At 35.1% G+C, this 17,687-nt stretch overlaps 1 protein-coding gene and 1 long non-coding RNA gene across 11 annotated transcripts in view; one reads left to right on the top strand and one right to left on the bottom strand.

Moving 5' to 3' along the window:
- The window catches only part of epc1a (enhancer of polycomb 1a), a 57,555-nt gene that overhangs the window by 15,466 nt on the left and 24,402 nt on the right, over positions 1 to 17,687 (bottom strand). For all 10 annotated transcript variants that reach the window (XR_015504488.1, XR_015504489.1, XR_015504491.1 and 7 more), the window contains exons 2-6: positions 14,650 to 14,809; positions 6,868 to 7,013; positions 4,848 to 5,054; positions 4,030 to 4,178; positions 632 to 779 (exon numbers count right to left, since the gene is read on the bottom strand). Coding sequence is in view for 2 of the 10 variants with exons in the window: in XM_087276888.1 (XP_087133014.1) it covers positions 632 to 779; positions 4,030 to 4,178; positions 4,848 to 5,054; positions 6,868 to 7,013; positions 14,650 to 14,809 (810 nt within the window). In the remaining 8 variants the exon portion in view is untranslated. The remainder of the gene's footprint in view (positions 1 to 631; positions 780 to 4,029; positions 4,179 to 4,847; positions 5,055 to 6,867; positions 7,014 to 14,649; positions 14,810 to 17,687) is intronic.
- Positions 13,552 to 17,687, top strand: part of LOC147841550 (uncharacterized) — a 21,928-nt gene continuing 17,792 nt past the window's right edge. Inside the window, exon 1 of the long non-coding RNA XR_015504562.2 lies at positions 13,552 to 17,687. This exon is cut by the window's right edge and continues 1,210 nt beyond it. This is a non-coding gene — a long non-coding RNA (uncharacterized LOC147841550).

The following is a 17,687-nucleotide window of genomic DNA, read 5'->3' as shown; positions in this document are numbered from 1 at the left end:
CATTTTAGAAATAATACGTGACTTTTTTCAAAGTACTGTCAAAGTTACATTAATTTATTGAAAGAACAGTTAAAGTACATTGTTATAATGCTTATATCAGCAAATATTTGCTTGCACCAGTTCCATTGTAATAATAGAGATTTGTAGATTATTCTGAACGCAATATTATAAGACGTACCGAAATTCAATCAGTTTTTTGACTCTAAAAAGTTTTATTTACCCAAAACAGAATTGACTGCATTGTATTGTTAAATTATATTAATTTAAAACATTTTTTAATTGTAATAATATTTCTAATTTACATTACAGAATTGCATTTTACATTAAGTGAAGTTTTTCAAATAAATAAAACTGTAAAAGTTACATTAAATTAATAAAACACAAGAGCAGTTAAAATACATTGTTATAATGCTTATCTGCAAATATCCGCTTGCATCAGTTTCATTTTAATACTACAGATAGTTTTACGTTGTTTCTGAATGCAATAAAAAATAAACAAATAAAAAAAAAACTCTCTCAAAAATAAAATTAAGCCTGATTTATTTACCCAAACCTAAATTTACAACCAATTTTAGTGCCACAAACTGAAGAATCTGTAATATCAGCCCATTTCTTGACATGACTTTCCCACCTTGGTCTTGTATTCTTTAAAGTCGATGTGGTCCTGATGGCGGTACTGAGTGCTGTTGGAGAAGGGTATTATGGGAATCTTGTAAACAGGTTTGGCCATTGCTAGTGCTTCTGCCATCACCTCCGAACCAAAGTCTGGCACTGTGTTCCTGAAATCAGAAATAGTGGACAAAAGTCTTGTGGTTGATCAGAGTTGTAAAGCAACAAATAATAATTTGACTTCTAGTTGATCATTTGGAAAGTTTCAAAAGGTATATTTTTTAGATAAATCATCTGCTGAACTGCATCCCAATCATCACAAATACTGCAAAAGACCTACTGGAACCCGCAATGACATAAGATTCTCAATGATTTTTCCTTCAAACTTTCTGATTTCTTTGTTTTGAGGTTACGTTTTGGATGGGGGCGTGCGAGAGATCTGCAGAGTGGATGGCAACATCAACAGCCTGAGGTATCAAGACAATTGTGCTTCATTACAAACCATAGAAGAGGGTAAATTCTTCAGCAGGATAGCGCTCCCTCTCATACTTGAGCCTTTGCATCAAAGATCCTCAAAGCAAAAAAAGGTCAAGGTGCTCCAGGATTGGCCAGCCCAGTCACCAGACATGAACATTATTAGACATGTCTGGTTTAAGATGGAGGAGGCATTGAAGATGAATCCAAAAAATCTCAATGAACTCTGGGAGTCCTGCAGGAACGCTTTCTTTGTCATTCCAGATGACTATATTAATAAATTATTGGAGTCATTGCAGAGATGTATGGATGCAGTCCTCCAAGCTCATGGGAGTCAGACACAATATTCAGTCTTTTTCCACTGCAGCATGACTTTATATTCTGTACTGGACATTATGTCTGTTTATTGACAAGACTTTTGTCTAAGCAAAGTCAGACCTTGCTGTTTTAATTAAATAATTAAAAATCAAGGCATGATCATATTTTATTTAGCTAAAATAAGCGTAATCTAGAGGCCTTTGCCTTTCATATTAGCCACTTTTGATGCCAAATGATCAACTAGAAGCCCAGTTATTTTTTGTTGTTCCTAAACCTTGGATAGGAGACAAGACTTTTTATTAGGTAGTGTATACACAAAAATTATCCATCACATCTCATTAATTAAAGATGACAGAAAAATAATGCAGCTCAGTCATGTGGCCTCTATGAACAAACAAGGTGAACCATAATGGCTAATTAAGCCACATAAAACAAGCCCCCTTAATAAGGGTATGCAATGATGCCTAAGCCAATTAAAAATACATGACCCATTTACATTATGCATGAAAGCGTAGACGGTGAAACAATTATAAAAGCAATTAAGAAAATTCTGGAGTCAAGCAGGTTAGAAATATTAGTACGCAAAGTTGAGGTACAGTGCTCAGACTAAATGACTACACCCCATTTTTACAAAGAATATTTGTATCCATTTTTGGGGCATTTTAACCAGACTGTTTTAATAAAGTCATTGGTCACACTTTACAATAAAGTTCATTAGTTAATGCTAATTAATGCATTTACTAACATGAACAAACAATGAACAATACATTTACTACTGTATTTATTCATGTTAGTTAATATTAGTTAATGAAAATACAGTAGTTCATTGTTAGTTCATGTTAACTCATGGTGCATTAACTAATGTTAACAAGCATGGACTTGGATGTTATTAATGCATTAGTAAATGTTTAATTATGATTAATAAATGCTGTACATGTGTTGTTCATGATTAGCTCATGTTAGTAAATGCATTAACTAATGAACCTTACTGTAAAGTGTTACCAAGTCATTCAATAAAAATAAAGAGTTTGGTCACCAAAATTCTTTATATAAAAATACAGAAAAATAATAGTTTTATGTATAGTTTATTAATAATACTTTTAAACATTAATTTGAACAAATACAGCAGATTGCATAAAATACAATAGTGGTAGTAATGTTAGTCTATCAATTTTCAGCAAACTTGATTGTTGTAAAAGCATGTGGAAAACAAGAAAAACATCCTTTGGACACATGGAAAAAACGAAGATAAAAGTAAAAGAAATACAAAGAACAAAAATAGGAACAATAAGTAGGATAAAGTGGATAAAGAAAGGAGTGACCTCAATCATAACAACATTGCTTTTTTACTGAGGTATTAAAGGCATGACAGGGGTTGGGCTGGGCGATTTGGCCTAAAAACAAAATCTCGATTAATTGAACATTTTAACTCGATTACGATTAAGAAAACATTTCATTTATTTAACTTTTTTGCCCTCTTAGTTCACTGACAAGTTTTATACAGTAAATATGCTCACATATTACAAGTGAGAAATTTTTTCATAAGGGGTGCATTACTTGATTTTTAAAAAATTAAAGAAAACACAAACTATCTACTATCTATGATTATTTATTGAACATCAACATTAAACAACTTAAATTCAAACACATATTGCCTAAAAACCAAGCCACATTTTTTTCTTATATAAAAAAAAACGATTTTTCTCTTCTAAATAGAATAACTTGGTTAATTAACATTTTAAACTGTGCATTTCTTCGAAAATAACTGAAAAAAAAAAAGACCTGAAAAAATAAAATGGATTATAGTTTCTGAAAGTCGATTTCGATTACTCGCCCAGCCCTAAGACAGGGGTCCATCTCTTTAGGAGAATTGCTTTAAGTCACAATGCACATGTCATTTGTTCCGTTTGAAAAATAATATTTTTAAATTTAAACAAAATATAACAAAAAAAGTTAAATTAAAGCTGCCGTGGAGTGCTTTGATGCATTTGTATTCAATGTTTGACGTAATCTCAACGGAAACACGAAGAGAGGGTGCGACATAGCGTAACTCCTTAAAAACAGCCAATAGCATTTTGTTTCATCACTGATCTGCCAGTGAGAGCGGTTGAGCTCAATCGGGTCAAATGAAAAGCAAATGACAAGCTTTAATAAGGGGGCGGGGCATGTCAGATACTAGAGAGCATTTAATTGGTTATGAGGTGATGTGAATAAATCCGTTAAACCATTTAAACGGAAGTGAGAAACGATTAGCTTTACATGCTTATATCAGTTTTATATCTTTTAAATGTGACTTGTCATTGTTTTATAGTATGCTAGCTTACAGATATCCTAAAAACTAACAACACTGATACTAACATAAAAAAAAAGTTATTTTAATTTACCTAATATTTTTTGTTTCATTACATTTTGACGTATTAGTTTGTGTACTAATTGTTGCATCATGATCTGAAGTTATTTTGTTAGATTAGCTTCAGATCTGACTAATCTAATGTATATGCAAAGACATAATATTGCATCCTATAGGAAATATTACCTAAAAGAAGAGATCTGTGAGGGGTGTGCTGACTTATGCTAAGCACTGTATATTCAACATAACAGCTCTGATAAAACGATTTCTTCATGTACCTCTTCTCCACAATCTCCAGTGTGAGGTGAAGCAGTTCTCGTTTGCTCTTTTCTCGCTTCTTGATCATCTCCAGGATGGTGACGGCTCGACTCAAGTCCCTTCTTAATTTGAGCATCTTCTCATAGGACGCCTCGTCGTTCTTCCGGTTCTGGGAAACAAAAATCGATACAAACAATTCATTTCACATTGACTTAACTAACACTAAGTGACTAAGAAATGAAAGTTAACTAGTAACAATACAGTTCAGTGGGTAGAAAAGACCACAGAAAAGGACAATCATCAACTAAATGGCTCGTGGTTTAACACAAGCTTCAACAAGTCGTTGAGAAAGACTTCAAAAATGTTAAATGGTTAAAATCAAAAATAGGTAAAATGTTTTGTTGACATTTTATATCTCTATAAAAACATTGTACATTTCTGAGTGAGCCTCACACAGGTGAGAGGGTCTGACAAACCACCTGTAGAAACTCTTATATGCATCAGACATTTTTCTTAAAATCTGCATGACACAGATGTTGACCCTTTTTTTGTATTATGATAGATAGTAAAAAAGATGGTTAATTTATAACTCCATCCTTAGTTCTTCCCCAATATGTCTTTTGAGCTAGGTTCACAACAGATGCAGTAACTACAAAATAATGTGGACTTCAGGTAGAGAAAAAAAGGGGTATTAAAGTGTCGATTACGGCTGCTTTTAGGGCAGGATGATCGACCAAAGAGACCGCTGTATTGAGTTGCTTTCATCTATTCAGCTTGTTAGAGGATCAGCATTAAAGGATTAAGAGCACAACATCGATACGGCTACAGCATTGCTCACCTTTCTCGTCTGCATCTTCTCCGTCCTGCGCCTGAAGGCCACGTAGGGATCATTTGTGCTGGATCCATCCCGCTTTTCCTGCCTAATATTTGGGATGAGGGATCCGTATTTTGACAGTTTCCTCTTCCTGCTCCAATACTCAAACACCTCCCGGATCAGCTCGTCATCCTCCTTCAGTAAAAGCTTTGCTTCCTGAAGAGTCACCAGCTGTGGTACAGAAAGAAATGATAAATTAATAGATAACATTTAAAAAAAGTAAAAAGTAAGGAATTATTTGGGGAAATCCCACTTTTTTTCTCTTCCCAATACAGATTCTAATACCTAAGCTCAGTGTATCGGCCGATATGGAGTACCGAACCAATACCTTAGTGTGTATACATAGAAACAGTTGTGTATACTACTAGCCCTGTATAAATTCAGAATTAATTTACGGTGAAATTCAGACTTATTCATTAATAAAACATGAACAAATGTATACAAAGAATTATTGAGCGAGTATTTTTTATTATCTACCATTTTTATTATCAGACATTCAACGTTAATATAACAGTACTTTATTCAAAAAGGTAATGATTCGCACTCATTAAGTAATTGCTTCGTACTGTTTTTAGTTTTTCTTTATACATTCTTCGGGTTATTTAAAGAGACAAACGTTTCGGCACAATGCCTTCCTCTGTACTTTATTGAAATAAGTTAACTGTACTTAGGAATAAAGGCTGATTTACACATGTATGGTCTGGAGCAGCCTTCGCGTGGTTGCATAGCCCTCGTCGTGGCTGACGCGCATTTTAAAAAATGTAACTACACATCCCAAGGACGCGTAGCGCAAGCTTTGTAATTGGTTGGCTTAGTACCGGTGACGAGCGTGGGCGGTGCTGAGAGCTGCGTGAGCTACTTGTACATTAAGATAGCGTTCAGAAAAAACAAAACACCCGCAAAGAAATTTAAGAAAGAGGAACAAAAACCTACTGCCAGCTAGCGTTTCAGAAGTGTTATTGCAGAGCTACACAAATAGCACGCAGAAGTATAAACGCCCAACTACTTCAACTATAAATGTAATACTACAACTACATTAAAGGCGCCATGGGTCACGCCGATCACTCAACACAGCAGTGTAAACCAGCCTTAGGCCACAAATCAAACACCATAAACTGAAAAAAAAAAAAATCTGAGTTTCAGTACAACTGTATATAAATCAGTACAAAAAAATAAGAAATAAAAAAAAATGAATATGATTAACAGAGAGAAAAAATAAATAAATCACAGCATTGAAAACGTAAAATTTTGAAACATTTTTTAAATAAAAATATGCGTTACACTGCACTGCTATAAGAGTGGATGTTGTGGCAGAGGAACTGATTCCAGGTTTGCAGTGTTAAGCAAAGCTTGCGGTCATATGTCTCATTTAAAATGATGATATCGGATTGGTTTATGGTTTTAAATACTCGCCAATGCCAGAATTTTTGCAGTTTCAATTAGGATTTCCAATACTAGTATTGGAACAACACTAAGAGTTAAGGCAAAAAACATTTTATTAAAACACTTTCTTTCCTATTTATTTGCATCAGTCAGTCTCCAATTTTAACTTGCAGGAATATTTCACCTAAAACAGAAATATTTACCCACCATTCATTCAAACCTTTAAGCTAATTTGTTTTCTGCTCACCACAAAAGATATCCTGTAAATTGGGAGCCACTGACATCCATAGTAAGGAAAACAAATACTATGGAAGACAATTATTACAAATTTGCATCATTCTTTAATATACTTCCTCTTTTGTTCAACAGAATAACCAAAGGTCTATAACAAGTGACGTAAATGGTTAGTGAACTTTCATTTTTGGGCGAACTATCCCTTTAATAAATGTCAGGTTTGCTGGATTTCACCGAACTCAGACGGAAAGGTTCAGCAGATTCACTTTAGCTTTCAATTTAAAGTTCCACTAGTATCACTGGCTGAAATCCCTAAGTTTTTTTTCCTCTGCAGTTCACATTGTAAGTGGTGAATCTTTTTAATAACCTGCTGTCCGCTGCCTTTCTCCAATCTGTCAATCATCTCCTCGAACTGCAGAGCCTCCACCTCCAGCTTCTTTTTCAGCTTATTTACAAAAACCTCATCCTCCAAGTCTAGATCGTAGTCCGGCTGCTCCGTATCCAGACTGAAAGCTGCAGAGAGAGACAGACACTGAAGGTTAAACACTCAAAGCTTCAAACTCTTTTCAGACAGACTCGGGCATCTAAATATTTGCAGTCAGCTCTGGAGTCTGACAATATAGCAACTTTTCTTTTTTAATGTGCTATTTTGTTTCAGCCTAAAATGAATGTGGAGTCAAGTGCATTTTGCAGATATACGTTCTAAACACTAGTTGAAATAGCCAGTTTCAATCTAACTGGCTTTTTTAGAGGTGTGTAATATTGAAAATGATATCAATAAAAGACCAGTAGAAAGCAAGTACATAAAGTTCGATTCCCTGAACAATTCACTTAAACAATTTTATTGGGTACCACTTTATTAGGTACACCTGTCCAACTGCTTGTAAATGCAAATTACTGGTCAGCCAATCATGTGGCAGCAACTCAATGCATTTAAGCATGTAGACATGATCAAGAAGATTTGCATCATCAAAATGGGAAAGGGGATTTAAGTGACTTTGAACATGGCATGGTTGTTGGTGCCAGACAGGCTTGTCTGACTATTTCAGAAACTGCTGATCTACTGGGATTTTTAAAGTCAACCATCTCTAGGGTTTACAGAGAATGGCCCGAATAAGTGAAAATATCCAGTGAGCGGCAGTTCTGTGAACGCAAATGCCTTGTTGATGCCAGAGGTGAGAGGAGAATGGCCGGACTGGTTCCAGCTAATAGAAAGGCAACAGTAACTCAAATAACCACTCGTTACAACCGTGGTCTGCAGAAGAGCATCTCTGAATGCACAACTTGTCCAACCTTGAAGTGGATGGGCTACAGCAGCAGAAGACCACACCGGGTGCCACTCTTGTCAGCTAAGAACAGGAAACTGAGGCTAAAATCCAGCAAAATTGGACAACAGAAGATGCCTGGTCTGATGATTCTCGATTTCTGCTGCAACACTATTTCTAAGAGGTACGATGACGTGTTTTAATCAGGACAAATTCCGGAGTTCCAAAAATACCACACAATGTGCTAAATCTATAGCAGCAGCAAATAAAAGTTCCTGTTTTGTTTAATATTCAAACAAGCAGGACTCAAAAAAAAAAAAAAAAAAAACAGCTTTTTTGCTCACCTAATTATATTACAATGTTAAGCCTAAGAGGTTTGTAAGAGTATTATAAATAATAACATTTACCGCAACTAGACTAAAAAAAATCGTCTCACAGTAAAATGGCTTTCATTTTTTTTTATCCGATTTCCATGTAATCTTGTTCTAAATAACCTTTTTACAGACTTTGCTTATCTATCTAAATAGGCTACTACTTTGTTTATTATTATGGCATAATCAATTTTGGATTTACCATCTCCTAAAATGGAACACAAATCTTAGCTGTTGTCCAAAACAATCTCCAGATTTGACTCCCAAAAGTCTCCAAAATAAAATTAAAGTAAAAAAACAAAACAAAGATCTGTTAACTCATTTAAATGAGTGATGTAAAAACGCACATTAGTCAGCCCTGTGTTTAGCATACGGCCTCACATATCCCTAGACATGTCTCTTAAACACACTTCCCCATTTCTACTGTATCCCATACAGTTCCCAGTGCCTCGTCCTCAGTTCCCCCCTTCCTCATCCTCTCATCTGGTGTGTGGAGCGTATGTTCAGTCGTTCTTTGACAGCAGGACACCTCCTGCTCCCATTACACACACCCCAGGGGCCGCCAGACTCACTTAAAATCAACTAGACACTCTCTAACCTACAACACATGCAGAGTCAAGATCGAGGAATAAGCAAATGGCCATGAAATTTCAAGTCGTGCCAGTTAAATATTAACTACCCCACTCAGACACTGAACCTATGCATATTTCAATACTAGGCCAGACTAAATGACACACGTTAAGCATTTCTTTACACTTTCCTAGGAACATTTACAGTGAAGTAAAATTGTACAATTTTACAAAAAAAGTGACTGCAGTATGAAATGGAACTTCTCAGGCTACTGTCAGACAGTAGTTCTGTGTAATCACTAGGGATGCCACGGTTTTCAATATAATATTGAACCGTACGGTACGACCCTGACTGTTCAATATGCGCTTGTGAAATGCGGTTTTCTCATTTTTGTGTTTAAATAATTTGTGCGTTTTATATCTTCCTAAATTGACTGTGTGTGTGCCTGTAAGTCTGTGAGCTGTAATGAGACAACTCCTCCCTGTGAGTGAATATTCAATCACTATTCTCTAAAGATGGGGGGCGCTGGACCATTATACCACACTATAACATTGCGAGCGGTGGTGAAGTGAGGTTGAGGCAACAGTACAAGGAAGCGACGGCGAAGTGAGGCAACAGTACGATAAAGCGCCGGCGTCTTTCTAACCTGCAGTGTGAGAAAATTTTGGTTTTGAAAGTAAGTATAATGCCAATAAAAGAAAAAACAGTGAATAAAAAATAACTGTGTGCAAGCATTGTCTCACACGTATAACCATGACTGCACATCTGCAGCGCCATCACCCAGCAATATCACTGTCTGAAGGGAGAATAGCAGAGAAGGTAATAAAGTCCTCCAAATAGCAACAACCCCTCGCTAAATCACTCCAGAAAACATACCTAACTGGTTCCGAGAGACACATAAAAATAACAAAGGCAGTGCGGGTCTTTCTTGCTAAAGATTTGCAGCCATTTTCGGTGATTGGAGATGTGGGCTTTTGTCATTTTATAAAAGCACTCGATCCGCATTACAGACTGCAGTCTCGCATTTTTTCAGCACCGAGAAAATTAAGATGGTTTATTTATGTTTACTTGAGTACAAATATGTTTATTTGAAATGGCCAATTTATCTGTTTTAACTTCACAGGTATGTTTATTTTCAAAGTGTAGGGTTTTATGTGTTCCCCAGTTTGTACATGGGCTACTAGCAGCTGTGAGATTTCAGTGGTCATTTTTTTTGTACAATACACTAGGAACTAGTGTACATTTTTTGGCTTTTAAATAAAACAAAATGAGTTTTGCAATAAATAGTTTGTATTTGTTTCTCTTAACCTTTAAAAAAATAAAAATAAATAAATAAATAAACGTGTCAAGCCATGACAACCAAACCGAACCAAAAACAGTGTTAAAAAAACCAAGGTATGTATTGAACTGTGAGCTGACTGTATTGTTGCATCCCTAGTATTCACATCATATTACTCGGGGTTCAACGCTAAAGATTTTTTCTACTGGGCCGATCGGGTCAGTGGTTGAGATTTTTACTTGCCCTGCCAAAGTTTTCACTGGCCCCACCAACAAAAGAAGAAGTAGTTAATAGCCATTTCTTAGCCACATATTTTAAATAATGTCTGTGAATCTAGAATTTAAATATTTTAAAAATGTTAATAAATGTATAAGGAGCAAAATTTAAGATTTCATGCAAACGACAGAGCAGTGTAGAAAATCTGCTGGTATTTTATTGCAATTCTAAATAATTTTTATAAAATTGGCTTGCCAAACTGACGAAAACTTTTGTACCCATGTATTCGTCTACTTTCAAGACTTTAGAAACAGACGTTTTCTTTTAGCCTTATAGTTTGATGTTGCCATCTTTTCACTCTACTGGCTTTTACCAGGTTACAAAAAACAGAAAAAAAAATTAAATAAAAAAAAATTAAAAAACACTCATCGTTACTGGTCGATAGGGGTCAGTAACAATCCTGTCGACTGTCCCGAGTGTCTTTCACGCTGGCCCAAGACCACTGGGCAGTCCTTATTGTTAAGCCCTCTTATTAGTCAATTTAAAGCAGAAAACAATTATAAACAATAGTAGGGCTGTGTGATTTGGGGAAAATATATAATTGCAATTTTTTTGACAGATTTGCAATTTCAATTTGATTTGCGATTTAATTTTTTAGTAATCTGTGACAGCCCTTACAAATGACCTGTTTTTGTTCAGTATCTGTTACTTTGAAATGAAAGTATTTCCATATTACCGACGTGCTGTTTTTCTGTGATATTAATTAGTCTATTAATGTTTTTGAGAGCAGTAGACGCCATCATCCAATTTTATTGTGGAAATTCGGCATAGTTCTGTTGCACTATTCTGTTTGGCCGAACGAAAGTGTGCTCACTCAATTGGCCAGTAAGACTGTCGCACACAGACAGCGGTCATGCATTTGCTCTGGGTGGGGGAAATTAAATAATACATTCATATCGCAGCCTCTAGCGATTAGCTAAAATCGCAATGTTTCAAATCACGATTGTGAATTGATTTTGATTGCACAGCCCTTAACAATAGCATATTTTTTTCATACAAGAAAAAGATTTACTGTAAGGATAGGCATTCCACAAACAAATTTAATAAAAAGTCAAACAGCTCAAGAGCATCACAAAAACTACACTGCATCAACAACCACTGTGTTTTACTTTTACTACTTTTCTTTACAGATTGTAAATCAGATGAAAAAAATAGAAAACATCAAAACAATTTGAATGCAATGACCGCATGCAAGAAATACCACATACAAGAAATTAATTGGCAGCGTAAAACACAAAATACAATTAATAGAAACAGCTAACAAAAACACATCATGTTGAAAACTAAAAAGACTGTAGGAGTAATTAAAGTCCTAAGCAGTCTGGTTGACGTCCCACAACTGAAACGATCATCCACACACATCTATGTTCTGTGGATCCCACAATTAACACATACGTTAAGCAAAAAGCTATTATCCAAGTTGAATGCTACAACCAAGAGCCTGGCTAAACTGATTAAAGTATGTACAGGGCTCGAAATTGCGACCATTTTGGTTGCATATGCGCCCGAAAATTAATCGATGCGACCTCATAATATATTTGACCTGTTTTGATTTTTTCTAAAAACGTGCTGAATCGCTCTTCCCTGCCGCTATATTGGTTCATATTAGCTGTCAATCACTCTAGGCTTTCCGCTGTTACAGGGAGGGAGCTTTTATGACCACGGGAAATGCAAACGGCTAAAGAGTGAAAACTTAAAGCACACAGGCTTGCAAAGTGCAAACCCCACCTAAAGTTGAGGCGCAGATGAGAGCGATCATGACACGTGGTGAATATTGATCTGCCAGCTGAGATCAATCGAGTACGTACTTTTTGGAGAAGGTGCCCGAATCTCGAGTGTTTAGCGCAAATGTCCGCTAAAAGACAAATCTAATACTGTACATATCATCACCAAAGAAGCTCGCCTTTATTACGTTTACACTGAAACTGCGTCTCATAACAAACAGCGGTATTGCGCCGGTGCTCGACCTGCTCATAAATTGGGTCGGCTGACTCGCCTGCTTTTCCACAAACACAGAAAAATGAAAATCAGCTCAGACGGAACTTTTTTATTGACAAACTAAAACCAAAACTTTTAAAGAGTGATAGAAGTGAGACTTTACTTACTTTGTTTTGCCTACTATTTCTTGAGGTGTATTTTATTTTTTTTATTTGATTACTGATGACTGTTTTGCAGCTTTCAGCCTTGAATTTAATTATTTATTATAATCTTTTGTTTGTTTTGTAGCAGAAATATTATTTATTAAACTGACATGCATATATATGCTGTTTAGCTGTACAAAATAAATATTTCTTACTGCAATGCTTCATTTTTGTTTGATGCAAACTATACATTTATTTTTCATAAAGTAACTTTTTATAGCAGATAACTTACATTAAAGCACATTCAAGGCAGCATGATGATGAGAAATGTAATTCATTGTTACTATTATTGTCATTTTCATCATCATTAATATTCTATAATTATTAGACATACACATTTTGGAATTATTGCACACAAATATCAATGTCATCTCAGCATTAGTTAGTTCTTTCTGGTTTTTGTTAGTCCTAATTGATGTTGTTTTAAAATACAATAAGTCCCTTAAAATACAATTTGCAGAAGTGCTCATTCATTTTTGGTGGGTGCTCCTAAATTTTTTCTGGTGCTCCTAAATTTTTGAAGTTGGGAGCACCGGTGCTACCAAGTAAAAAAGTTAATTTCGAGCCCTGATGTAGATATTTTAATTCAAACATGTGTAACATGGCTGTGCAATATGACAATATGTATATCGCATGGACAAAATAAAAAGTGTATTGTTTAATTTTATGCTCTATTGTTTAATTATTGGCATTATCACAAAATACATTATGGCAATACTGTCATAATGAGCATAATACTACACACCACTATGGGAATGCAGACAAAACATAACAACATTGTGAAAAAGTAGTAATGTTGAAAGTACAATGTTTACATTTTGCGATTCATTTAACAATTTGTTTTTAGACCTGTAATCGTTAGTTTTTTGTTTTGTTTTAAAGGTCCTTTATTTATTTATTTTTTATTTCTACACTTTTAAAATCACACTTTTGCCCCGAAACAAATTATCACAAATTATTAACCAGTTAAACTCTGCTGTTATTTTGGGATTTCAGCCTGGATTTTTCCTACCCAAATTTAAAAGCTTCCCAAATTTAGAGGTGTAAATGCAAAAGTTTGGTATCATTTTAAAGAAAACCCTTTGAATTTTCATGAAACACTATTGAAAGTGTTTAAAATAACTGTATATGGTGTCTGTTATAATAAACACCTAAAAAAAAAAAAAAAAAAAAAAAAAAAAAAAAAAAAAGAGGCGCTTTTTTATAAACAAATTTGAAAGTGTACCATTTAGGTTCTGTGTGGTCTAGGGTGCTGTAATTAATTTTGGTGGTTCCTGCACATGTATGTAATCATAGGAAAAAAGAAAAATGTATCTACCATAATCTATGCAAAAGTTATTGCATTCCAACTGATGAGAGGTGCTTTACAAGCCACAGGGAGCGATCATTGTTTTCATATTTCACTGTTCTTTTGTTTGATCAAACATAATTCACTGTGTTTGGACCACGTCAGACATATAAAAGGATTACTTATGCACATCACCTCAAAAACATAGGAGAAATGGCTCTGAAGTGCACAGCATAAGGTAAGAGATGACAGCTGTCTGTGCTATCTGGGGCTGCTTAGTGATCATAAATGTATTTCACTTCTGGGCCAAGGAAACACCGCGATTTATTCGACAACTGTTTGATATGTAAATATATTTCAGTAAAAGGAATGCTAGAACCGTGTGAGCACCGCCAAGAGCTTTCATTTGAGCTATAACTTGTACATGTGTCATATGAAAAATATGACAATGAACCAATGTAAAATACCTAGCTCGGGTATCCAAAATACTGTGTAATTAAGTGTAAACAACTTTTGTAGAGTAGAATAACACACACACACATTTTTTAAATAATTCAGAATCCCACTGCATAAGCACTATAGGGCCTGCAACTTCTCTCAATTCACTTGCTATTGGCAGATGATGCAAATAGTCCATTCACTGAAATAAATCACCTTTAAAACAAAGGGGTATTTCAGGAGATTTATAACAATCATTTGAGGTGAAAGCACCCAAACGTATAAGATGTGGCAGATGGCACAGCCTGCAATCCACAACCCCCCACAAAAGAAACAAAAAACATCACAACAAAACACCTGCTGTTCAGAAATCAGCTGACAGATGTAGCGAACAATGGTTTCAATCACTTTGTCCCTCTTAGTCAAACACTCCAGTACTCGCACTACCTGAAACACTGCATCAAAAAGTAAAAGCTACCTCATTAGCATTCGTTTGCGCTCATTAAAAACTGCAAACTCACGCTGTATGTGAATGAGCTGCTTTGGCATCTTGAAGTCTCCGGGGTAGAGCGAGTCATAGTAGGCGATGTTGCTCTCGGCCTCTGGGACAGGAATCACCATATTATCCCTCTTCTCTCCGTACACCTGCTGGGCCGAAATTGCCCTTTGGAGATGGTGTTCCTGTGGCAAACCATAAAGAAAGAGACCTATAATTCATTAAACATTCCCATTCACAAAGTCACATGAGTCTTGATGTACAACAGACTTTTTAGTGGAATCGTATTTTAGCGGCAATTTGTTTCCTTTTGGAGAATCCATTGTACAATCCATTGCGCAACATCAACAAAGTTACAAAATTAGTTACAAAAATAAACAATTGCTTGTCAAAAAAAATCATCAAGGCTTAAAATACAGTGTTTTATTTTACAGTATTGTGCCTAAAATGTTGGAAATATTTTAATATAATCAATGCGTCAATGTGCTTGCAAACAGGGCTGCTGACTATTTCATTTCAACATCGATATTGCAATGTGTCAATCTTAAAATAGTCACAAAGTTCAGAACAAAGTTTAACCCTAAAATTTTTTTTTAATGTCTGTGATTATGTAGGTTTCCAAGCGAATTTGAACCATTTGAGCACTAGAAATGATAATGTTTGTTAAACAATTAACAAAGATTAATTGCATTTAATTATTTGAATAATTAAGACTATAGCGGTTAACATTATGGTTGTTGTTGAATAGTTTAATTTCACTTCCCTAAAAAAAAAACATCACAAATCAATGAAAAGTAATGAATTTTCCCAAACACTGTTAGAAGGTATCTTGAGAAATTATATTCATATTGCAATATTTAAAATCGCAGAGAAACAAAATATTACAATGTCAGTATTTTTCCAACATGGTGCAGCCCTACTTGAAAGCTATTAAAATAGCACTCTTATTTACTATGAAATTGCAGATAATAAGTATGACAAACCCCTTTTTTAAATGCTTGAATGAAAAGAAAATTTCCACCTATTGTATTAGGGGTGTCAAAATTCATTGTTTCTTTGGTGCACCACGATGTAGATGTGGACAATTTGATATCAGTTCAGTAATAATCTTAACCGGTTATTGTGTACTGACGTCATTTATCTCATGTGCGATATGTCGCCGTAGCTTACTATGGCGAGGGAGGAGAGCACGAGTATTTACAACGCTCCAACTACTTAAAAACTCATAAACTGTGCACAATTCCACTGCGTGTGTGTTTGCTGGATCAGTCTTTCACTGACATTTACAGTAGAAGCCTCTATTTCACTGCGACTAAGAGAAAGTACTCCATTTGTTTCCTTCTTTCTGTCTGTCTCTGTGGGAGTGACTTTTCCTCTCCTCTTGGCTGTTTTACAGCGATACTTCTGGATACAGTCACGAGCGCGTGCCTGCAGAGTTTTCTCCATCGTGTCTATCATGGAACAGCAGATCGCCCCTTCCGCTTATCAGCGTCACTCAACTGTGAAGAGCACAGCGCACAAGAGCCAATCGCAGCCGTTTTTGTTAAGGGTGTGACCAATCAAAGGGGTATAAGAGAACTTAAGAGACAAGGATCAGAAATCGATCAGAAAATTATATTTGTTTATATTATTCGCTAAATGCTCATGTTGTCTAAAGGTAAAGTTTATATATCTGACTGTTTGTATTAAATGACAAAATTGCATTACAAATAGTATAGAAATATATTCATATAATTTAATACAAGAATTCTGCTGTGAAGAAATTATAAAACTGTATGGAAAGCACCGTCAATGCACTGAGAAATCCAATTGAACCGAATCGATGGCATGATAATCGTAACCGAACCAAACCCTGTGACCAGTATAGGTTCACAGCTCTACATTGTATTGACTCTATACTGTTCCAAATCAAACTTTAAACACTAAGATTTAAACACATTCTAATTGCTTGGACAAAAAAAGAAATAAAATTTTAGTGTTTGAGGACTGTGGAAGAACATTGCCAGATATTTCTAAAAAAAAAATAAAAAAAAAAATAAAAAACTATTTGTACAAGCAACAAGCAATAGAGTGCAAATAAATCTTGTTTTGACTGCTGAAGCTTCATTACAAAAGAATTATGGCATATTTTTTCCCATTAAAATAAAATGCTGTAATCAGGCTTCATACACATTTTTACTACAAAAATTCCAGGACCTTTCTATGATTTTTCCAAGACTTAAGGCATTGCATTGACCTAATGTTTCATGCAATGTCTGCATATGCGTGGTAAAACAAAAACAATGCAAAATTTCACATTTATTTCAGCATATCGTAAAACACGCAGCAATCTATTTAGTTTCAATTAAAATTGATTTCTATGTAAAACTTTAGATAAAGCTTACAGCACACTAATAATGTGAGAGTATGTGATTGTTTAAGGACAGAAAAGTAGTAAATAACCTCTATTTAAAATATACAGATATCTGTTTTCCATGACTTTTCCGAAACATTGCAGGTTTTTCTGTTGTTCCCAAAACATTTGCAGGCCTGGAAAATGCCATGTCAAAATTCCAGGACTTTTCCAGGTTTTGACAGTATGGACCCTATATAATGATCAGTCTTCAACAAGCAAATTTGATGACATCAAACAGCTCAAAAGACCATTACAAAAAAAACTACACTGCACTGCACTAAAAAATACACAGCACCATTGTGCTTTTCTGAACTGCCTTTGTAAATTTGTAATATAGATCAGAGGACTAAAGTGAACACACCAAAACAACTTTAACGCAGTGACCTCATGCAAGGAATAAGCTGGCGGCATAAAACAACATAAACCTACTTAAAATAAAATAGCCCCCCACACACACATCAGGTGTAATATAAAAGAAATATAAAAGCATGTAAGAGTAACGTCACGCACCCCAGGAGCTCATCTGAAATGATTTCACTTGGCTTAAAGAAATGAAAAAAGAACAAAAAATCATGTCGCACAATAACCTGAAACCATTTCACCAGAGGAGCTCATACAAACTTAGGAGATGACCTTGATAATGTAATCGCAATCAGATGGAAAAAAAT

The sequence above is a fragment of the Danio rerio genome, chromosome 12 (assembly GCF_052040795.2).
Source record: "Danio rerio strain M-AB ecotype USA chromosome 12, GRCz13ab, whole genome shotgun sequence".
Classification (NCBI taxonomy): Eukaryota; Metazoa; Chordata; class Actinopteri; order Cypriniformes; family Danionidae; genus Danio; species Danio rerio.
The sequence above is the reverse complement of the archived record's forward strand: the minus strand, read 5'-3'. Positions and strand labels throughout refer to the sequence as shown.